Raw genomic sequence first — 23740 nt, forward strand, 5'->3', positions numbered from 1 at the left:
ATTAATGTCACGTTCCATACAATCGAATGGAGCCAAGTAGTTGTTAAGGGCTAACTTTTTTTTTCTTTTTTTCCAGTATGATTCCATTGTCATGCATCGGATGATTTGATGAAGTGAAAAAGCAACTCAAGGAAGAAAAAAAAAACCAAATAACATCTCCCCAATCAGAATCGAACCCACATAATCTTCATCGCAGTCGTTTTTTTCATTCTCATTTTATCCTCTCATCTTCCAACTACCTAAAAGTTATCATATCATTCACCCAAGTCGCTTTCTTCATCATCATCATTTATCATTTCAAGATCCCAAGCCTTCTCATCAACAACCAAATGAATGCAGATACACAAAAGCATAGCAGCAAAAGATACAGAGGAAACAGATAAAACAAGTACAACTAAATGTACCATAACTGGAACCGCAGCTCCATTGCATCCAGGGATGGACATCAAGAAGAACTGCAGAACTATCTGAGAAGTTCGCTATATGCTTGTTCGTGAGGACGCATCATTTCCAAGCAGTGGCGGAACTAAAATTTTAATTTTTTCGGGCCAAAACATAAATTACATTTGTAAAAATATACTGACGGCAGATCAATTGCTGAAATGGCATCATTTAAACATAAAAACCAATCAATTGCAGTGCAATTCCTAATCTACCAATCTAAACTGTACAAATGCATGCATCGCATTATAGAAAGAAAAACTAATCAAGTTCACTGTCGCATATTTGTACAATTTATATAACTATTCTTACTGTTTTGAAAATTCTATTGGACTATGAAAAAGTTCTTGAGAGCGCTTCTAGTAGAACCCAATAGTATTAAAAACATAAAAAAAAATGTGCAAAGCAATGGACTAGAGCCCAATTTCCAGCAAAGAAAGGTTGGTAGACTGTTAAGTCATCACTTGACATGCATGTATTGCAGCATTACCGGGGCCTTAGCATCAGAAAAAGACTTCCTTTTAATATTTCTAGGCCAGTTGCTTGGTATTAATAGTGGTGACCGAAAAAGATGCATAGGACAGATTCATTGGAGCTGGTAAATTTAAGTCCAGCCTAATTTCAAATGCTTGATTGTATGAGGTCTTTAAAATGCACAAATCACAAAGACAAAGAAACCTGACAAAAGTTGAGAGAGGCTACACAGAATCAATTACATTTCAAGCAGGTAAAAACAATTCACTCTTTCAACCTTAAGTATTCCTAAACTCATGAATCATATTTACTAGATTGATTCTTGATAAATCAAAAGGCTCAACATTCCAGGCCCTCTTTCCTTGAGATGTCAAGCAAGCCTCGGTTCTCTTACTTGAGACTGCTATAATCAAATTAAAACTAACTTCTTATAGCCAAATTTCTCATATTCTAAATAATCAAATAAGGCAGATACGTTCAACAATTTTAGCATGGATATTCACTATTCACCTCTCCTACTAAAAACTCTATTCCCAAATATACTACAAGATTATCCCTGAAAAAGAGGGTGGATGGCAATAAAAATATAAGTTCTTGAAATTTAGGCCTAGATGTACTGTATTTCATGGCAATGAAATTCTATAAGTTGGTGCTAGCTATGTGACAGAAACCTAAATAACACCAAAGGAAAATTTGTAGGGGCAACCACTGCTCTTTACAAACATTCAGGTATGAGTCCACGAGATCAGCCATAGCAAAATAAGAGGTATCAAATGAAGCAAGAATCACAACACAACAATTAAAAGAAGCTAACTGAAATGAAAGTAAACGAGTTAAACTGAAATAGAAGGCATACACTGTGTAACTCTGAAATGAGCAAGCAAGCTTTATTGCATTTTACCAGCAGACAAAGAAGTAATTACAGATGCAAGGCAGTCAAAAATACTCACAGAAAATTGAATACCTGAACAGTCATAGAAGGTATTTCCTACTGAATACTGATGCAAACTCTTTTTTTTTTTTTTTTTTTGTGTGCATAAAATTAAACCTAAGGAAGATTATATTGCTAATATCATATCCAAAAAACTAATGGACGTAACCATTTATTCCTTTTCTGAAAGTAGAACTCATATCAATTGAGATAATCCATCACTGATGATAATTAATCCGCTTCACAAAATGAAACAAGTGGTGCATAACTAAATAAAAGGAAGCATAATATTACCTGCAGATGAAGATCGAGAAGGTAAAGATTCGTAAGAAAACTCTCTTGCATAAGCGAAATCTTTTTCCGAAAGCGAGAACCGATTGTCAACAAAGAATTGAGACCCCGATTGTCAACGAAGAATTGAGATCCCGACACCGAAGATTACCGGTCGGAGAATCGACTTGAATCGAAGCCATTATGGATATCGGCCTCTCTTGGTGATGGGGCTGGATATCGGGTGTGGTTGGAGCGAAGGTCCGATAGAATCTGAACATCTGAGCGAGCTCCATCGATGAGATTTTAGGGTTAGGGTTAGGAGGAATTGACTCTTGCTTTTCATGAACAACGATACGATCATTCCAGTGCCCGGTGGCTATTTTGAGCAAATCTGGCTAAGGCCTGACATAAACAAATAAGAAAAAGTATCGTCGTGGTGGTGGTGGGTATTTTAGACTTTTCCCTGGAGGCACCATAAAACGCATGTCGTTTAAAGTCGAGGATTTATCCTCCGCTTCCCTTCTTGCAGCACAACTCAACTCATCAATCGAAAGCATTAGTGAGGTACTCTCTCTCTCTGCGATTTTCAATTCAATCAAATACCTGTTTTGAATAAATTGTTGGGCCAATTGATTGAATGGATTTTTCTTTGGCAGAAACAAAGCAAAGATACATACAGAGAGATGGTGGCACTCAAAGACATAGTGCCAGCAGCACAGAACAACATAAACACAAGGTTCATACTTTTGGACAAAGCCTCCATGAACACATCCTCATCACAAGGCCAAAACAAGACATGCCTGGCACTCATGGCCGACGAGACGGCGGCGGTCCACTTTCAGCTGTGGGGGGAGGAGTGCGATGCATTCGAGCCTGGTGACATCATACACTTGAGCAATGGGATCTTCTCTTACAGCAGGAACAGTCTTCTGCTGCGGGCGGGCAAGAGAGGCAAAATAGAAAAGGTTGGAGAGTTCACCATGGCATATGTTGAGACACCAAACATGAGCGAGATTCGTTGGGTTCCTGACCCCAACAGCTCTCACAAGTACATACAGGAGGCTGTAATTTCTCCACATTCACGCATATTTCCACCCAAATACTAATATCATCATCAAGCTCTTCTTCTTGCAATTTCAATTTGTCTAAATTATTGGATTTTGAAACGAGTTGTGTATGATTTTTATTTTTATTTCTGATCAAAGGATAACAATTTGAGAGTAATCATGAAACGTATACAGTACACTTGCAAAACCAGTGTTTGTTCTGAAACACGCCTCTTCAAAAGAGAATACAATAAATGCTTTGAAAAGAATCAAATGTAAAGTTATTATTTATGTTACAATACGGTAAAACTAAAAAACCCAATTTCCCTTCCCTATAAGTTATCTCTACAGCATAAGACAAAAAAAAACCCTTCTACATTTCTTCTGCAAGACTACGTTGTTGTACATATATTGCAAACTCAATTACGAGAAACGGTAATTATTCAGTCCCTAACATCTATGTTTCTAGCATTCTCAGGCTGTGTGTACACTGACTAGACAAGGCTTCAACTTCTGCAACTCTAACTTCCAAATAAAACAACACGCTGCATTGAGGAAAACAAATCCACTCAATGTGGAAACTGGGAAAACATCAGGCCTCAGGCGAAATGTGGATCGTCACATTCACTAACTGTAAAATACAGAAGTCTATCAGCTATATATATGCAAGTGAGTTCCGATCAAGATCAGGCTGTGGTCGGCCACGTGTAGGAGTTGGCGGTCTTTGAATGTTTAGCTCCTACAGGACATCATCAGAAAGATACAAGAGTATGAAAGAGGCAAGTGGCAAATTTCAAGATTAACAATTAAATAATACATATTACGGACTAACAACATTATAGAGAATGGCTTACCTGCATCCATGTGTCCTCTATGACCCGTTCCGGAGATGTCTCCGGTGACTGAAGAGGAGGTGGCAAAGGATGAATTAATTTTGGAACCACAACCAAGCCTCTGCCAACAACCAGTATAGCACCAGCATTGTTTGCCGTCCCTACATGAAAAGGCCATATGAGATTGCAAACACCAGAACATAGAAAGAAACTGGCCAGAAATTTGCTTACCACAATAGTTAGTTGCAGAAAAGAGGGTGATCAATTGTCCCTGGGCAAATCTTTCAAACCCATCCATAACACATTCATGAGCTCTTATAATAAGTTGTAATTTGTTTCTCTTACAAAAATCCGTGACACGATCAGGCTGCGAGTAGTAAGAACATATTGGTATGGTGGCACAAGTATGCATTTCATAAAATTATGCACATGCAAGCAAGCAACAACCATATGAAAGAGTGTCGGATGAAACAAGATTACTAAGGTATTCACACACTGTCACTAACAGAAATGGGAAATAAATTCATGTAAAAAGCAATATACATGTCCATCCAAATATGAATATAAATTTTTTTTTTTTTTTTTTTTTTAAAGGGCCAAAAGTGCGTACCCCGAATGTGACAAGACCAGGCCCTCTGGCATTTGGTCTCAAGCCCTCTACACTATCATTTTCTGTAGGATCAGACCTGTGTACATAGATTTCAGAAGACCATAAACATTAACCATCAATAGCAAACAGACAGATGACTTGAGCAAGAGTGTACCACAGCAGATCCATTAAGATTATAGACCCAGCATCCATTGTAATGGGTCTTTCAAGCTTCTCGATCTGTTCTACTGAAGTTATAGATCTTCCAATGCCTCCATGCATACAAATAATTTTCTTTTCAATTAGTGCAGCAAGTGGGAGATAGTTGAAAAGTTGATTGAACCGTGTCCACGCCCATATTCCGTCATTCTCTCCCTGCATGCACATAAGTTACAACAACATTTAATATTCTGAAATTTCAGATAAAATATATTATCAAGTCTGCATAAGTATCCATACCATTCTCTCAATGCATTCAATACGAAAACCAAAAAGTGCATTGATATCAGCTGCCTCATGGTTTCCACGTATTAAGTGAACATTGTCAGGATACTCAATCTGCAGAATCAAACAGAGCATGCAGTCAAATATAAGAAGTGACAGAATACAACTATAAATGAATTAGATTACTTAAAAGCAGAACTTGCCTTAAGTGCAAGGAGCAAAGTTATGGTCTCCAAGCTGTGCTGTCCTCGATCAACATAATCCCCCAAAAACAAGTAGTCAATATACCTGTAACAACAGAAGGGTAGCATCAGCCCCAAAAAAAAATCCTTCTAACAACAAGTCTCACTTCAACATCTTAGGAAGATTTTGACAAGAAGAATTGGAGTAAATTCTTTCTTAGAACTTAGACTACTGATGTCTTCAGTGAATATCAGAGTCACAGTTCTGGTGCAAAACGAATTCTTCCCACAAGTATAATGACCAATATGGCATGAGAAAAAGTGCTCAACTTACGTTATGTCTCCTGCAGCAGATGGAAATCCATATTCATCAAATAAGCGCATTAAATCACCAAACTGTCCATGAAGATCGCCAAATACTTTAACAGGGGCTTTCAGCTGAAGAACTGTTGGCTCCTGCATAAAGATCTGCTCAGCAGCATAACAAAGTTCTCCCACTTCATAAGAATCCAAGAAAAACTTCCTATTCACAGGAGCTTTCCAGTTCCGAGGTCTCAGCAATGTAGATATAATCTGCAAGGAAACAAATGACAAAAAACAATGTTGAAGTAAAAAATAAAACGTTAAAAGAAAAAGAAAAAGAAAATGTTAATTGATGCTTGCCTTCTTATGTAGGCCCTGTGGAGACTTCTGCCTAGTGAACTTTTTGTTAGGATGTGACAAGTCGTTATTCATTGGAATCATTCGTCTACTCTCATTTTCAAATTGATCCAAAGACAACTGTCTTACCATCCCACCCAGGTTACCTACAGCCTCTTTGGCAACGACAACCTACAACAACATAAAATTATAAATATGCCACTTAAAGATGCAAAAAAATCCCGAAATTAGGCATTGATACAACAGACATACAGCTCGGTGATGAAGGCGAACATCTGCCTCAGTGTCACTACCATCGGACAATGTTTCTGCAACATGTGAGTTATCATCCGAAACAGAAGTTTCTTCAGCAGGAGTGGCAGATGTTGCCTGCACAGCTTGCCAAACAGCACTAGCTGCCTCAGCTTCGGCTGCAGAAGCCTCCCGTAGTTTCTCCATAGAATTTTTGTCCATGCTGCCAAAGATTATTACGTATCGCACAAATTATGAGCATGTGGCTCAGTCAAGTACTTGGGAAAAGAGGGAAACGAGGACACAGAAAAATACCTCGAACCACTGGATGGGGGACTCTCAGGTTCGCCATCCGAAGATGGTGATGTTCCAAAAGTACTTGTGTTTGCGTGAAACGGTCTGGGACTTGTTACAGTTGGCGATCTCTCAGATGTTAAAACAGGCGAACCAATTTCAGATTGAAATGATGAATTTTCTGCAACCAAGAAGTCATCTAGCAGGATGTCTGTACAAGAAGACAAACAAAAATTGTATTACCACATGATATAGTATATACAAAACCACATAGGTAGAGGAAGGCTGCACCAGAAGTGCATATTGGAATCTAATATAGACAGATCCCAGAGGTCATATACACATCTCGCTTAATTTAAACGTTTTTTAGTGTAGTAGTATAGCTACAAAACAAACCCTATGAAAATTTCATTAAAGAAATATTAACTAATACCATCTTCTTCTTTTTTCAGGAGACATCCCCTTAAATCCAAGATACCAATGCTAAATCTCTCATGTCAAGAATCTAGTCTGATAATTAAGGTGGAAAGCTACTATATGATAATAAACAGAATGTTTTAGTTTATTCTTGCAAATAACACTTTGGATTCCCTCCTAACAACCAAAAATCAGTACGTCCATTCTTGCAATTAACACTTGATTCTTGTTTGTTATGCCATTACATTATTCACATTCTCAATTATGTTCTAAAGTCTTTACCTCCCTTAAGACCTCCATAAATATATATACGAACACCAAGAGATGCAGCAGCGTGGCGACAACGACGCATAAGCTCCAAAGGAGGATCATAGTCATTCTGTCCCTTTCCTGTCCGTGAGGAAGTCACAAGCCCATTTCTGTCTAGCCAAACTCCGGCAGCAGTGTCCAATACTATCAAATAAGGAAAAAGAACATACAAAAAAGGTATTAAGAAAACGTACTGAAATTACAATATAAGTCATGGTGATGAAATTGACAACCAAAAGATTACCTGCAATAGCTCCTTCACCTTCTATACCACGTCCTCCCCTAAGAGCACCTCCTGTGACATGTAATCTTGCACCAACGAAAACCTGACAGCAAACAATGTCAATTTGATGCTTAAATAGGTTCAATGGGTGGAGTTAAGTCAGAAGAGAGGCAGCCAAGTACGTACAAAAATGCAAAATGCATTCATACCAACATTATATGATTTCTTCGCTTAAATATATATTCCATAACCTAAGTGGTACACTTAGAAAACACATATCAAATAATCCTGAAACATACAAAGGGTAGTATATTCCTGGTTTATAAATTATCACTTACCGCAGCATGTTGATACCTTGGTGAAGGGGACACTCCAGGTGCAAGGGTCCACTCCCACTGACCATTCCTATGCATGAGCAGTCCATAAGCATCTGCTAGTGGCTGTGGGAGCATAGATATGAGCAAATGCATCAGATAAACTATTAGCCCAGAAGACCTCAAGTATACAACTGACACACACAATTCCCAACTATTTCTATTAGTAACTTCATAAATGAAGGCGAATTTATTATTTAAAAAAAATTGAAAAATTAGATCCATGGTTACAAGGAAAATCTACTTAGAGAAATAAAGCCTCTACAATTCAAAAAGACATCTCCAAAACACATGGAAAGTGCCAGAAGTGGTTTGATATAATTGAGAAATGTTTGCTAAAAAATTATATGTAAACTTCATGATCTTCAATGTCATGCAAGTGAATGAATCCCCCTAACTTTCCAAACCAATCCTAAATCACTTCTTGCTCCATGTTTCACATATGATTTGGAAATTTATCAAATCATCTGGAAAGAAAAGATCCCACATACCGCTCCAGAAATATCTCTTCCACCGCAAAGCAAAAACATGCCATCTGAGCGGGCACTGGCTGTTGCATACCTACAAAATAAGGTTGGTTCATGAAGTATTTACAAAGTCCACCAGCATTTTCATAACTTTTCAATTGTCAAAATATGAATATTACTCACATTCTAGCAGAAGGTCTGTCACCTTCTGGGTTCAGCCTTGCCCATGCATAAGGTTTCTGGGCAGTATCCAGAGCCCATGCATCAGAAAGAACTCTTTTTCCTTTAAAATAAAAGTTAACATTAATAAAAGATAAAAGGAACCATCACATGCTTCTAAAAAAAAGCCTTGCATTTGACAACAGTGAAACTCACGGATAACAATTACTTAGGGTTTAGTGAATACACCCACCATCGTTTCCACTGACAGTAACAAGATATCTTTGAGCAACTAAGTCCATTACATGGCCATACCGAGGCCCAGGTCCTTGTCCTTGTACAACCACTCTACAGACAGATAACAAAAAACCAAAATAAATATGATTCGTACCACCATTTTAAAAAATAATCTATAAAGTCTGAAGTAGGATAAGCTCAATTTAAGGTCACTTATGCTCACCTGTGCCATTTAAACTTGTCATTGGTTAAATCAAGCACGTAGAGATCGTCTGTAGAATGCCCAGCAGGACCTATGCCACCCTAGACATTGCACAGAAATCCACACATATCAAGCAAACACTCATTAAACACAGTAAGAAAAGTTAATCCATATACTTTCAAAGCATTCAAAGCCCAGAAAAAGAAAACCTCCTGAATTATAAACCTCTAAATTTCCAATCAGTCCTCAAATGTATTTCTTAATTTACCTGAAAAACAACCATAGTGCCCACCGCAGCTGCCGCGTGAGCTGCCCTGGGAGACGGTGGCTCACCTGCAGGTCTCATTCTGCAAAATTTGAACACCAACCAAAGCAGAAGAACGATCAGTAAGCTTCCAATTCAATCCAACTAGTTATAAAGGTCAGATTTTTATTTTTTTTCCAAAGAAATAAAAGGAAGATAAAAGAGAGACATAATTCACAATTAACAAATGGCAAATACCTAGTCCACTTTCTGGTAAGAACATCATAGGAATGAACCGAATTGGTCACCCCCGCTAACCCTACATTCAGAATTAACAAACGCTCACACAATTCAGCAAAATCGAAAAGGAACAACTTCAATAAAAAAAACCAAAAACAGAAGAAGTTGAGAGAGGGAGAGAAATGGTACTGATGCCAGGGGCGGAGGAGGCAGCGCCGCCTTCAATGGCGGTGGCACCACCGAATAGTATGAGGCGCGGGCCATGGGTCTTGGTGGCAGCGACGGCGGTGAGGGTGTGGCCGCAGCGTGGACCAGGGCCGTCGTCGTCGGTATCCCAATAGGTCTCGAGAGTACGATAGGTCGGAGCCGGGTACAGCCATGGCTTCGAACCCATCAAACCCAAACCAGATCAAAACCAAACCCGAACCCAGAAGCAGCAGCAGTAACAATCAAGCCTTTGATTGATCTGCTGCTTCGTCCTCCCTGCTTGCTCTTTCTTTCGACAAATCGATTCAATTAGAGGGAAAAGAAAAAACAAAAGAAACCCGTTAATGGTGATGACGATGATTAGTGATCGCTGTTGGCTGAAGTTGTGGTGCTGCTGGGGCCCGAGCTTCGGCTCCGGACCCTCTATTTTCTTTTCTTTTTTTCTTTGTTTTAATTTATGTTTTTACTTAATCGTATCGAATCGTAATGAGAATTGAATTGAATAATCGGGGAGGTTGTAAGGGTTTCAGACTTGCGGGTATCAAATACATTGCCTTTTTTTCTCCTCTCCTCTGTGAGATAACACCTATGAAAGCCTACGCGACTGCGCAGAGTCAACGGCGTCAGATTTTGTCCGCATTGTCCATATTTAATACAAGTACATTGTAACAACGGAAAAAACGAGCAATTTATACACTAGCATAACTAGACTGTCCTCCTAATGAAGAAAAAACTACGCCACGTCCCATTAAATTATTGATATATTGATGTTACTGGTGCCAATCAACTGTAAAGATATATTATCCATACACATTTTCATAACATCTCATCTATAATGTCACCGATGATATAATGTGTTGATATCGTTGTTGTCAATCAATTGTGACAACAACTCCGTATATATTTTCGATACAATTTCATCAACATTATCCATAACACAAAACATAAAAACCTACCAGAAATGTTAAGCCAAATTTTGGGTACATTTTGGTCTTCTAGAAAGACAAAAAAGTATTGTCTTTTAGATATCCCCCCATACATGTATATATGTATAATGTATGTAACAACGTAAAGACTTTACCAATACTTTTTTTAACACGCCGGGTTCTTGTTCAACATTCTGCAACAAGTAGCTCAAAAGCTAACAACACAATACGCTGAACTACATAGTTCACAGCGGTCAACGCCCGTCACGACAAAAGACCGGGATGGCCCCAAAATTGAAGGAAAGTTGGCAGAAAGAATGTAGATGAGGCCCCACTTTTTGGCATGAGAAGCGCATTTAAGTTACAGGATGCTTGGAAGGAGGAATCACCATCATATCTAGACAGACAAAAATCCTACAAGATTCTGAGCAACTTTCTAGACCAATATCCTCCATCATTAACTATCAATTCAACGAATTTACAAATAATACATATACCAGAGATGAGATGCGAATCCATTTCAGACAGTCCGACAATAATTCAAACGACGGAGAAATAGAATTTGCTTGAATTTTGATCAGGGACATGGATTAGGAAACCTTTCATGAATCTTGTTGATTTCTGTAATTACTTCAGGTGTCAACTCGACCTTGCATCCATCTAGAACCTCCTGCAGTTGCCATGACTTGGTTGCTCCAAACACAACACTCGCAACAAGGGGGTGGCTCAAAACAAAAGCTGCCACATCAAAAATTGAAATGCATAAAACATAAATATCGTCAAATCTATAAGTTTAAGGACAACAACATAGTTAATGTCAAATCTATAAAAGATGTATTAGCTCAAGCAATTAAAGGCGGAAATGATGCTGCAATCAGTGTTTTCCTGTATGTATGGTTTCAGCAACTAGGTTGAGAAAAAGGGAAGAGGAACACACAAGCAAACAGGTGATTTTTCATTTTCCAACATTGTCTCCAAACCACTGTCCTAACGTGGACAAGAACGTGAAGAAACTATAAAGAATTGGAGGGAGAGGTGTCTAACCTATTGCAAGAGATACCGGGTGAACACTGTACTTCCCTGCAATATCAATGTATTCCTGTGAATGGAAATAAAAGCAGATTAGTAAATGGACGTGACGGACAGTATTCGATAAATACAACATGCAGTAAAGAGACCAAATGCTGGAAGTAGAGATAATATTCAAAATAATTTTCCTTTTAGAACAAGGAATACTGCAGACATTCATGAACTGCTATGGCACCAATGCAGAAACACAGGCTTTTATGTACCCACACACCCAAGCATGCATGCATACACTTAATCAAAAGTAATACATTGCCTTTAAAAAAATATTAATAACCACTGGGCATCATACCAATAAGACGTAAACATGACATTGAAACAAAACCAGTGAAAAGGTATGACTATCATTTTCTCACCCAGAGGGCCAGATTTTTATCAAAGTTTTGAAAAAGGCATTTGTGCTAACTTGAATTCAAAGTTCTAAATAACCTTGGATTCAGAGTAATCTTTCAACTGGCTATCAAAGTGAACAGAAGAATATTTATACCATGGCTGCTGCTCTTATGATGTGATCAGACAGGTTGTATCTGGATTCCCCTTCCGAATATTTACCTGCAAGTAGAAACATGACAGTCCAAATGAAACAAAATCACCACCTAAGAGTGCAGAAAGTTCCTTCGTATCAAAAGATGACATGAACAATTTGAAAATTGACCTCTAAAAAGATTCAACCGAGCATCTGCAGGACCCCCATCAGGCAAAAAATACTTCCCAGAGAGTATACCCATTGCAAGGGGGCTGTAGGCTAATAAACTGATCCTAAAACATTCAATAGCCCAACAGAAAATCATTAGTATTATATGAAGTGGCAGCAAATCATTTATAAATAATATAACTAAATTGATCATTTTACCACTCAATATAACTGACTCAGAAACTCCCTTGAATAAGGTTCATTCAATGGCTTACCTAGGTGTGAAAGCCATAAAAAATGAAAACCCAAAATGCATGTTAAGATAAGAAGCCCTCCCCCAAAGTGACTCTCATGTTCTCTGTTGGAATTTTAATTCCAGTTACTAATTTTATATTATTCAAGCTACTAATTAGCAAGAATATTCTATTGAATTTCTTCAAGAACTGCTAAGGACAGGATAGGAAAAGTAACATAACTTCAACTTCATCAAGAAAATGGCATGCACAAATCAAGCAAGCTTTCCCTATCATTTCATACCGGATGAAATAATTAATTGTTCAGCTATTCACTTTTTCTGAAAACCAACACTTTGAATACCTCTCATGATGACAGCATTCAGCCAACCCAAAATCAAAAGTTCGACAGAGCAAGCTGTATGAGTTCTATCAAATAGACAATAAGTTGCATTAGTCCAAAAAACAGCAACAATACAGTAAGCATTTGACTGAGAGTGCAATGATCAAATAGGCAACCTGCACAGAGACAATCTTTGGATGGCGAGTACCCCTTTCAGCTACCTGAACAAACTTCATCACCCCATATGGTGTTTCGTTACTGAGACCAACATATCTAATCTACAAAACAAACATTTCTGTTCAATTCACATGGGAATGTTATGCTCTTAAAACATTGCAAAATAAAGGAAAAAGTCACCAAACTAAATGACTTATCAAAGAAAGGGGAAGAAAGGCAACAGTATGAAACTAACCTTACCAGAATCAACAGCTCTTCCAAGAGCATCAAGTTGTTCGTCTATAGGAATCGAACAAAACTGTCGGGTTGGATCATACTCAATCTCTCCAAACATGGGAACATAGCTACAAAAACAGTCATTAATCAGCTCAAGTCTTACTAACAGGGATTGTGTAGGCACAAAGTGGAAAAAGCAAGACAAGCCTGGGTGAAGGCAAGCAAATTATGGAGTTGTAAACATATATGGTTGGGGAAAAATAATGTGAAAGCAATGAAGGATACGCCCACTGTCAAATTTAGAGTAATGTGAAAGCAAAACCCCAAAACACTAAAAGGAAGGATCTACATACAAACCGATCAGGCCAATGAATCTGATAAAGATCAATGTAATCTGTCTGCAATCGCCTTAAGCTGCATTTAAACATAACATAACTCATCACCCAGCACAGCATAACACGAAGCGTTTAAACAGAAGCAAATTACGAACTGTTTGCTTGAGCAAACCTGCCGTCAATGGCCTCGGTGATATTCTTAGCATTCAAACACTTGGGGCCATCTCGTATCCAAGTCATCTGCCCAGACGGTCCCGTAACCTGCAATATCAGAACAAATTTTCACACATCAGAAGTGAAAAGCAAGCTGGCACACCATTATTAGCATGGACTGATACTCTCAGAGCTACTTTACAACCTTGGTGGCCAAAACGACGCTGTTTCGAGGAACTCTGCGCTCTCTAATCCAACGGCCAAGGTACTCCTCGCTCCTCCCCTGGGTCTGGGCTCGCTGAACCACTGGATACATTTCTGCAGAGTCGAAGAAATTGATGCCGGCCTGGAAAGCTTGGTCGAGGAGCCCAAACGACTCCGGAAACGTGTTTTGCTCGCCGAAAGTCATCGTCCCTGCGAAGAATGAATTTATATTTGAGGATGAGAGGGAGGGCCAAGGAATCAGACTCAGATTCAGAGGGTATAGAATGGCACAAGTAGATATGGGCAAGAAATAGAGTTGAACCAAAGCACAGCTTTGAAACCGTAAGACTGGGGGCGAGGTTGAAGAGAGGCACCGCCATTGCTTCGCCTGAGAAGCTCTTTGAGTTTGTCCACTGTGAGTGGAACGGGAAGGAGAAAAATCAAAGTATCTGCTATATCGGCGCAAGTTTGGTGAATTTTCGGGGGTTGGATAAGCTAAAAAGAGAACGGAGTCACCATCTGAGTGTTCGTTATCGCTAATTTTCAAAAAAAAAAATGTTCAAAAAATGGGCCTAGGCGCCCGCCTAGGCGTCGGGTCTTCTTTTTTTTTTTTTTTTCCTGATTTTAAAGAAAACTTAGTCTTTTAGAGGCCTAGACGTCTAGCGATTTTTCGAAGTATAAAATTCCTCATTCCACCACATAATTGATACAAAATATTTGTTTACTAAAAAGACCCGCAAATAAAATTATTTTTACATTAACAACTATTTCGTGCTGATAATTGATACAAAAGTTCTATTAATATCTTGGCCAAGAAAAACTATTTTCCATTAATACACTCTTCCAACTTACTTTCTTTTCCATTTCCGAAAATTAAAAGTGGATTTAGAACTTTTGTAATAACAAAATAAGGGATAACAGGGCAACTAATTATTGTTTATTTTACAATTTAATTTTAGAAAATCCATAAAATCATTTTGGTTACATTGAATTGGATCTTCAAACATCTATAATTTTGAAGATCATAATTTTGATTTAGAAACCTAAAACATTTTCATTTTCTGGACTAAAATAAGATAATCACCCCATATATCTTTATATTTTCAATTTAATTTCTCAACCGATAAGTACCACAAATCTCATAAAAAACGCCAGGTCAATTTCAATCCGCAAAGATAATTACTAAACCAAAATTCCCAAAGTTTGTGTTTACAACAAATCGTCCCCAAATTTTAACAAGCAGTTCTAAAATTCTTGAGAGGCAGATCCAATGTCTCCTTTCCCTTTACCAATCTTCTTCGGCAACAGAGTCTGATGAATGTTCGGCAAAACACCGCCATTAGCAATAGTAACAGTCCCCAAAAGCTTGCTCAACTCCTCGTCGTTACGCACGGCCAGCTGAATATGCCTTGGAACAATTCGATTCTTCTTGTTGTCCCTGGCCGCATTGCCAGCAAGCTCAAGTACCTGTAACCCAGTCAAATCAAACGCCTTAGTTCACTAAAACAAACAGAGATTAAGAATCAAATTTCAGAATCGTTTCCGATCAATATCTCTTTGCAATAACAATTATTTTCTCAGTAACCAAACAACCCATAGAATGAAGAAAACAACGATCCAACGTAGCGGATAAACAAAACAAACCTCAGCAGCGAGATACTCGAGAACGGCAGAGAGATATACCGGAGCGCCGGCACCAACTCGCTCGGCGTACTTGCCGGACTTAAGGAATCGAGCGATACGGCCAACTGGAAATTGGAGGCCAGCCTTGTGAGACCTGGACACGGATTTGGAAGCTTTAGGCTTGCCTCTGCCTCCTTTGGAAGTCGGCGAACTCATACTGGGATTTGAATAGGGATTGAATCTGAAACCCTAGGAGAGAAAATCGAAATGAGATGAAGAGTGTGATGATTTGGGTTACAGGTGTCTGATGCGTGGGGGTTTGGAGAAGATGATGGGTTTATATAGGAGAGAAGGGTAGTGGGATGTGAATGGATGCTTTACTCTGATTGGTTGAGGAGGATTGCCGCGGATTGCCAGCGTGGAATTTTAATTTTCACGAACATTGAAAAAAGAGGGAAAGTTTGGTAAAACGAGGGAAGCTGGAAAAGTGCGACGCTGATTCAAAGTTCAAACTTTCTCTCCATACTTGGGCCCGGCCCATGTGGAAACCAAACATCAAAATAACAACGGCAAATGCTTAGCAAGATTTTTTCTTTTTTTCTTTTTTGTAAGACAAATTCTTAGCAAGATTAATTATTATCAGAAATTTTTGCACCCACAGAAAATATAAAATGAACCAAAAACAAGAAACATATGTAATCGGACAAAACCAAATTTGGAAATTAGAATCTGCACTGAACGATATAAACTCCAGTAGAATACAACATGGTTATCTTCCTGGAAGCAAAGCTTTACAATATTCCTTCTAACAATCTAAACTACCCACAAAAAGCAAGAGCCTTAACCGATCAAGGGGCTCAAATTTTTCTTTTTCTTCTTTTTCTTCTTTTTCCTAACAACAAAATCTACCAACCCTAGAACTCCTGGGAAGCAGAACCAATCTCGCCCTTTGCTTTGCCACCCTTCTTTGGAAGCAGATTCTGATGAATATTGGGCAGAACACCTCCATTAGCTATCGTCACAGACCCCAAAAGCCTCGTAAACTCCTCGTCATTTCTCACTGCAAGCTGAATGTGTCTCGGAGTGATTCTGTTCTTCTTGTTGTCCCTCGCAGCATTCCCTGCCAACTCCAGAACCTGAGCACAACCCAAAACATCAAACAGTTAGCCAACAATAACCCACAAAAGAGAAAGAGAAACCCCAAATGAACAAAGAAGTTAATATAAAACGACGACGTACCTCAGCAGCTAGGTATTCGAGGACAGCAGAGAGGTAGACCGGGGAGCCACTGCCGACTCGTTGAGCGTACCGACCGGCCTTGAGGAACCGGGCGACCCGACCGACCGGGAATTGCAGACCGGCCTTCTGGGATCTTGAGACCGACTTGGTGCCTCTGACCTTGCCTCTGCCTGATTTGGTGGTGGCTGCTGCTGTGGAGCTCATGGTTCTCGATTTGGGAATTTCAATTCAAGTTTGAAAAAATTCAAGTCTTTGGAATTTGGAGATGCCTTCAAGGTTCAACTGTGTGAGTTTATATGGACGGAAGGGTCAGTGTCAGAGAGCGTTTGATTGGTACGGTGAGGTTTCACGCGGATCGCTGACGTGGCTGTGGAGGGAGTGATTTGTATAGATTTGAAATGTTTCGAGCCCGCGAATTGAAATCTCAGTTCGACTGTAACTTTCGAATTCAAAAAACGACGTCGTCGTCTCCTGTGGATCATCGTCCGGACTGGGCTTCGCTTATGATTGGTCTAAGTCATGGGTTTGTGGGTTGAGGTTGACCCAACCCAAACAATTTACTAGTTTTTATCTGGGCTTCTCTTAATGTGGTCTGGGAGCCCAATTTGGTTTTGACCACATTCAATGAAACCCCAATTTCATGGGCTGTTTCCTCTTGCTTTCATATCGTTCTTCTAGATCAAGTCTATAATATAGTTCAATAGTCACATTCCTTCGTGGCTGATACGTTCAAATTCAGTTGAATTGATCATTAAACCCTGCTTGGGGAATGAACCAACCAATTGATAAGATACAAGAATAAATATTTTTGTTTATTTTATCAATAAAATACTATCATTTTTTTATCAATAAATAATTGCAATAATAACTTCGTAACTCCATATCGATTTTTCAACGTCTAATACTATCCGATGAGAATTAAGAACCATATATAGTTCCCACATGCCCGACAAGACCAACTTCATAGTTGAGATTGTTGGTGGATTTGTGGGCATGTAAATTGTAATGTATAACAATTGTTAGCTCAGGTAGGTGCATTGAAATTTGAATTCTAATGAAATGAGTTTGAGCTGAAATCAGATCCGCTTCCAAGATATTCAATTATATTCATCTCACGCGCCCCATATTGCTTGCAACTTTTGCAATCTTTATGACAATAGCAGAAACTAAAGCCGGCAAAGTTTTGAACTAGTCTTATTTCATAAACTTGAATCATTTGATGAAGAATACATGGGACTCGTTTCGGAGTGATTCTGCACAGGTTAATAAGCACTTCACTATATAATCACTATAAGTGGTTTTTAGTGACTCTTGGATATCCAAGTTTGGAAGAAAATAAAAGGCTTGAACAAGCATCGATTGAATTTAAAACAAAAATCTCAGTTCATTTTAGGTGCTTGTAAAACTTGATTTCTCGCCGTAAGTTACATATGAGACTGAACTGAAGCTTCGTCAGAGGCCATCTTGGTTCCCTATAAATGGGAGTTTTACTCACTTTTACAACATGGTTGTGGAGGGGAAACACAATTATAACTCCTACATCTCTCTCTCTACCCCAACCATTCAAACTCATCATCCCACATTATACAACAAACATCCGAAAATCGACATAACTATATACACATTTGATTGCATAGTGCATCATAACATAACAAGATAATTCAACAACACATAATGATATTCATGATATCAGTTCTTCAAGCTCGCTCTTTTTCATGACACAAAGGCTGGACAAGAGCTGGGTGGTTCTTGAAACGGTCCAAATTGATAGGCGTCATACCCTCCAAACTCTTCACATTGGCTCGAGCTCCATGAGCAACCAACAGCAGAGCAACCTGCACGTGCCCCGCTTCCACCGAGCAATGCAGCGGCGTGTACCCAGCATCATCAACCACATCAACCTGAGCACCATGGTTAAGCAACACCTTCACACACTCAATCCTGCCTTTGAATGCAGCCCTGTGCAAAGGGGTCCACCCATTTTGGTCCCTCCCATTCACGTCTGCCCCTTCCGCAAGGCTACTCTTCAACCCATGCGCATCGTCCAACCTCGCCGCCCGGTGCAGAACGTCGTCGTAACGCAGAACACCGAGCAGGCCCGAGTGCCCATTAGCCGCGGCTATGTCAAAAGCCGTCCTTCCATCTCTGGTGACGGCATACTTGACATTAGAGCAATCTAACAAACACTTGGCGGCCTCCAAATGACCCTTCTCCGCTGCGCAATGAAGAGGGCTCCAACCTTCACAGTCCGAAACCTCAGCATTGCCTCCAACCGAAATACAAAACTTCAACGTCTCGACGTGACCGTGCGCCGCCGCGACGTGGATCGGAGTCCGACCTTCCGGGTCGACCCAATTCAGGTCGATCCCGGCGAAACTCTTGCACAAAATCTCAATCAAATCGAGCCGGTTTATCGCCGCCGCTTCGTGCAAAACCATGTCGGCCGAATTGTTACCAATTCCGCAGCCGGAGGCTATCAGAACCTGTACAGTTTCAACGTTTCCGGCTCCAACACCCAGAGATAGCAAAGACCCAGAATCCGAATTTCTCTGATTCACAACCGCACCGGCGTCAATCAGGTCAGAAACCAAGTTGGCATTCCCAGAGGCTATGGCGGGTTTGAGTAGCGCAGTGAGGTCAGATACAGAACACCCAGAAATCGCTTTGTTGAAGAAAGAATCAAATCCCGAGATTCGGGTTTGCTGGGAAATGAGAAATTCAACCACATGTGGACCCACGAAGGCGATGGGTATGGTGGCGTCCTTGAAAACGTGGGGCCCAGGCCTTGCGAACAGACGGCGGAGATCGTCCTGATGCGCCTTGCCGGTGGGGAGCATGGAGGTTTTGACGTTGATGACGTCATGAGGGGTCGACAGAGGGAGAGGGGGTTGATCAGACGGCTGAGAAAGGAAGAGGCTGTAGGATGCTGAGGAGAGCGGTGGGATTATGGAGAAGGGCTGAGAAAAGGAAAACAGAGATGGGTTTGTGGTGGTAAGAGACACAGCTACAGACATGGTGTGCATGAGGTTGCTTAGCCTGAACGTTGTGCTGCACTTTTGGTCTCTCTTGAAGTTGAGCTCAACTTCTTTCACGTCTGGCTTCACCAGTCTGTCCATGGCGAAACTGAAACTGACCCTCTGGTGTTCTTGTTTTCTTTTTTTCTGGGGAAGGTTTGGTTTGATGGGAACTGATTCGAAATGAAGAAGCTGAAAACGGAGACTGGGAAGGTGGGGTGATCTTTTCCTTTCGTTTTCGTTCAAAAGTTGTATTATTATTATTATTTTTTTATAAATATTTCTGTGGGAGTTTAATTGTTTATTGGAGAAGTTATATGGTTGGACTAATTTAATGGTTGGTTTAGGGTTTTGGTGTGTAAAGAAATTGAGAGAGGTGGGGACTTTGACAATGAGAGAGAGTCGTAGTTGTTGGCTTTGTTTGAATTTGAAATCTTGAAGATTGAACTACCTCTCTTCAAGAGGGTGAGACAGATTGAGGTACATATTTTCCGTAATTTTAAGTGTTCAAACTTCAACTTGATGACCAAGTGGGTGAGGCTGTGTGGTGGATTTCCTAGTAGGCTCCATGTTCTCATAAAATTTCCAACAAAAAGTCAGATCATTTTGCTTAAATTTCTGAGGCGAGACCACCAAGTTTAGGCAGCTGATAAGGATGCTCAGCTGCGGAAATTACTATTCTATGGCGTGTGATTTAAAATATAACATTATCATTAACGTTAAATGGGATCTGACTCATCGCAGCCTAACATTTTTAGCTTCTTCTTCAACGCTGATATGTAGTGCTCGTTGAATAGCCAAAATTTGATGTTTTATAACTCGAGTGATTATGAGTTGTTATCTATGCATTTGAGATTCTGTGTTCGAGTCCTCTCCTTCAATATCATTTGTAACAGAAAAAAAAGAAAGTAAAGTAGTTTTGAAACCTCAGCAGCAAGCAGCATGCGTTGCTTGATTGTAATTTGTAAGACAGAATGCCGCTAGATATACTGTTACCTGTTCTTGCAAAACAGTTTTGAGTTTACATGGGCTCCATTAACACACAAGCGACAATGATTGCCCTTTGACTAATGAGAAATGCCGTGAATTTCGATTAGTTTATGTTGTTAAACCTAATAAGATGCTGTCAAAATATAAAAATGTACATTATAAATGGACCACTCATCGGATGTTTATGCCCATAAAAAATACATTATTGTTTATTTTGTTTATTCAATTTATTGAACCAACCCAATAGTTATCAATTTTTTTATGGTATATATTCGTGTCATCAAGCTGGTTTTTGTATTGTTGCATTTCGTGTTTGTTCTTTTCTTTCTAATAGTAAGGAATCGATGTAGTGATTTTCGGCTCAATATGAGAGAGAAGATCGAAAGCATATTTGGCATATTCTTCGGAAGTTGCAGGATTTGATTTTTTTCTCCCAAGATTTTGTGTCGCTTTTTTATATCATCAAGAGAAGAAAAATTTATTTGTAACGGAGATAAGACTGTTTAGCTTATTATAAGCCAATAGTATAATGACACGTGAAAACGTTATTTTACACGCTATCGTTGTGTTATTGATCGAGATAACAAAACAATATTATTCCGTTACATGAAAGGATTTCTTTATGATGAGACCTGGATTGGATTATTTGCTCTTTTTTCACTTGTTAACAGCATAGAATTTGATTTTGGACTTGCTGTAAGTTAGTGTGCATTGTTCTTCAGCCTATGCTGAAGTCCATGACCCAAAGCCCACTTGCTGAATTATGTTAAGCCCTCATCTTTTGTACAGTAAATATTTTGAGGATTAGGCCCATCTTGAACAGACTTGTCACCAAGTATTTGCAACATGCAATATAATATGGGCCTTAAGCTACCCAATAAAAATAAAATAAAAACCCATTGCTAAAAGCCTGTGATGACAGAGACTCACCAACCAAACAACCAAATTATTTTGCTCATTTTTGCTGCGCTCTGTTATGTAACCAAAGATGCATCTTTTAGATCCAGGATGGGTGATCTTTGGGAAGTCCTAAAATGAGTGACCTTTAGGGAAGTCCTAATGTGCATCTTTTAGATATAGCCCAATAAAAAACAAGGAAAAACTATAGAAACGGAAATACTTGACACTGGCTAAAGGTTTGTTGCTGCTGCTCCGGGGGTCTTTGCCCCCTTTTTTCACCAAGAAAAATATACTTGACACAGCCAATGGGGTTTACCAGCGGTGGTTTTCCCGTCCTTCCAACTGGCACCCGGGTTCGAAACTCCCTTATGTAATCAACAAATTATTTGACACGTGTTTATTGGCATAACCATGATTCTACAAACATAAAACAATGAGTTAACTGTGGTTATGTCCATAAATATGTGTCAAGTAGTTAGTAATAAGAAGGGTGGTGAGAATACATATCGTATTAAAGTAATGAGTAAAAATATTTTCAAGTTGAAAAGGTATTTGAAATATAAAGAAAAAAAGTCCATCTTTCCCTCCCTTTTTTTAAAGCATTGTCAAGCTCCAATAAACTAAATTGGGACAAATCTATTTCCCCTTTTTATTGGTTTCCTTCCTAGATCCATTTTCGGTATTTCAAAAACTGGGAATTGCTCATCAAAAGCAGGCATTCTCAAACTTTTAAAAAGATTTGATCCAATTCATTGAAGCTTGGTTTGTGAAATTCCCACAAAATAGGCTGTGACTGTCTCCAGACATATTTGTATATTCTTCCCTTCCCACACACCCCTTGTACTCAATGTAGGGAACCACATCCTGGTTCGCCATAGTCGTTTTCTTCTTACTTAGGTTTTTTTTTTTTTTTTCATTCATAAATTCGTCATCCCTGTCATCATCATCACCCTTGGTCATCGTTTTTTATTGCCATTGAATTGGAAATTCAATGCCAATTTAAGTAATTTATATTTGACAATGTGTGCTCTGACTCAATCCATCATCTTTAATTAATACAAACGCTAAACAAAGTTTGAAACCATGGCATATGTTTATGTTATCTTGGAGGAAGAGTTTGTGAGTTTGCAAGAACTGTCCATTTCACTAATATATATATATATATTTTTTCTGATGCATTGCTTGCAGAAAAATGATTGTCTCAAACACCTTATAATCCAACCCCACCAAAAAAAAAAAACCTTAATAAGGTTCATTTTATATGAGAAAAATAGTTTACATTTAAAGTTAAATTTTTAAAAAATTATATGAAATATATCATCATCTTCAGTGCCCAATTGGGCTGCCTTGATAGTTACGTCACAACTTTTTGATGATTATGAATTATCCATACTAATTAGTATAAGCAAGCTTGCTCCAAAGTTTTCTCTGGCCTTTTTCATTTTCTGGTTGAGGATCGTTCCTTGTAAGTTGAAGCAAGCAAATGGCTAATAAAGTATCCCAAAGTTGAAGCAACCCAATTGGCTTAACTGATGTCCGCGTGTGAACGATACTTATAAATGCATATGTAGTTAATTATCTTAATCAACAAAGTAGCTAATAAACGTTCATCGAATCTCGTAAAGATAATTTTTTTCATGGATGATAGTTGCTTATGACAAAGCTATCATACCCGCCCCTTTATTTCAACTGAATTATTCACTTTACATGCTAAATTAAATGTTGTTAACAGTTTGGTATTACCTAACGAATAATAAAGCGTGGTCCATGACCTTTTAAGATGGATGAGTATAAAATTTGGGGACGATGCATTGAGACACACACACACGATAGTATGATACACGATACATGATGATGCTTAATTGTTTTTACTTGAAGAGAGAATCTATCTGATCACACACCCAAAAGCCAATACTGGCTCACACACAAATTCAATGCACATTCTTACTTGTTAGGTGGTTTCTTTGTTTTAGTCACACTTAAGGCATCTCCAAGATCCTCATTCATTGTACATGGCTTTCTTTTTTGTCTTCGTATGTTCATTCAAAAGGCGCACACATAGACTGAACGTAAATGGCTTCCTTTCTTTTTTGCATTGTCTGAATACTAATAAAATTATCTCAATACGTATACAAAAGGGATTTAGACTCATTGACTCGGGGGGATTTAGACTCATTGACTCATAGACTC

The 23740-nt window shown here is 39.0% G+C and overlaps 6 protein-coding genes and 1 long non-coding RNA gene across 9 annotated transcripts; 1 reads left to right on the forward strand and 6 right to left on the reverse strand.

The window, feature by feature from the left end:
• Positions 1–997: 997 nt before the first annotated feature.
• LOC148916010 (uncharacterized) lies at positions 998–2276 on the reverse strand. Its single transcript, XR_016128022.1, has 2 exons — positions 2141–2276; positions 998–1119 (listed from the first exon to the last, which is right to left on the reverse strand). It is a non-coding gene; the product is annotated as an uncharacterized LOC148916010 (long non-coding RNA).
• Positions 2277–2569: 293 nt separating this feature from the next.
• Positions 2570–3311, forward strand: LOC103333840 (Nucleic acid-binding, OB-fold-like protein). Its single transcript, XM_008236743.2, has 2 exons — positions 2570–2683; positions 2776–3311. Exons 1-2 carry the CDS (start codon positions 2603–2605, stop codon positions 3223–3225), a joined length of 531 nt encoding a protein of 176 aa, XP_008234965.2. The 5' UTR covers positions 2570–2602; the 3' UTR covers positions 3226–3311.
• A 68-nt stretch (positions 3312–3379) lies between these two features.
• Positions 3380–9997, reverse strand: BSL1 (BRI1 suppressor 1 (BSU1)-like 1). The gene is made up of 21 exons (XM_008236742.3): positions 9460–9997; positions 9289–9349; positions 9055–9133; positions 8808–8887; positions 8601–8695; positions 8372–8471; positions 8213–8282; positions 7686–7787; positions 7369–7450; positions 7098–7268; positions 6420–6609; positions 6126–6327; positions 5877–6044; positions 5548–5786; positions 5235–5319; positions 5047–5145; positions 4763–4962; positions 4609–4684; positions 4230–4365; positions 4020–4159; positions 3380–3904 (listed from the first exon to the last, which is right to left on the reverse strand). Exons 1-21 carry the CDS (start codon positions 9662–9664, stop codon positions 3821–3823), a joined length of 2664 nt encoding a protein of 887 aa, XP_008234964.2. The 5' UTR covers positions 9665–9997; the 3' UTR covers positions 3380–3820.
• Positions 9998–10410: 413 nt separating this feature from the next.
• LOC103333838 (uncharacterized) lies at positions 10411–14308 on the reverse strand. Of its 3 annotated transcripts, none has more exons than XM_008236740.3 (11): positions 14107–14308; positions 13786–13994; positions 13600–13688; positions 13450–13506; positions 13112–13220; positions 12876–12977; positions 12721–12785; positions 12145–12248; positions 11977–12041; positions 11448–11502; positions 10411–11141 (listed from the first exon to the last, which is right to left on the reverse strand). In XM_008236740.3, exons 1-11 carry the CDS (start codon positions 14162–14164, stop codon positions 10981–10983), a joined length of 1074 nt encoding a protein of 357 aa, XP_008234962.2. In that variant the 5' UTR covers positions 14165–14308; the 3' UTR covers positions 10411–10980. The 3 variants fall into 3 exon arrangements, with proteins under 3 accessions (XP_008234962.2, XP_088910929.1, XP_088910928.1); XM_089054803.1 differs by having other exon boundaries at positions 14126–14260; XM_089054802.1 differs by having other exon boundaries at positions 14076–14207.
• A 636-nt stretch (positions 14309–14944) lies between these two features.
• LOC103333837 (histone H2AX-like) lies at positions 14945–15729 on the reverse strand. The gene is made up of 2 exons (XM_008236738.2): positions 15429–15729; positions 14945–15251 (listed from the first exon to the last, which is right to left on the reverse strand). The coding sequence occupies exons 1-2, from the start codon at positions 15621–15623 to the stop codon at positions 15030–15032; spliced, it is 417 nt and encodes a 138-aa protein (XP_008234960.1). The 5' UTR covers positions 15624–15729; the 3' UTR covers positions 14945–15029.
• A 370-nt stretch (positions 15730–16099) lies between these two features.
• LOC103333836 (histone H2AX-like) lies at positions 16100–16926 on the reverse strand. Its single transcript, XM_008236737.2, has 2 exons — positions 16647–16926; positions 16100–16543 (listed from the first exon to the last, which is right to left on the reverse strand). The coding sequence occupies exons 1-2, from the start codon at positions 16848–16850 to the stop codon at positions 16322–16324; spliced, it is 426 nt and encodes a 141-aa protein (XP_008234959.1). The 5' UTR covers positions 16851–16926; the 3' UTR covers positions 16100–16321.
• Positions 16927–18005: 1079 nt separating this feature from the next.
• LOC103333835 (protein VAPYRIN-LIKE-like) lies at positions 18006–19907 on the reverse strand. The gene has a single exon (XM_008236736.3). It carries the CDS (start codon positions 19760–19762, stop codon positions 18344–18346), a length of 1419 nt encoding a protein of 472 aa, XP_008234958.2. The 5' UTR covers positions 19763–19907; the 3' UTR covers positions 18006–18343.
• Positions 19908–23740: the final 3833 nt, after the last annotated feature.

Source organism: Prunus mume, linkage group LG6, assembly GCF_029339155.1.
Source record: "Prunus mume cultivar Tortuosa linkage group LG6, ASM2933915v1, whole genome shotgun sequence".
NCBI lineage: Eukaryota > Viridiplantae > Streptophyta > Magnoliopsida > Rosales > Rosaceae > Prunus > Prunus mume.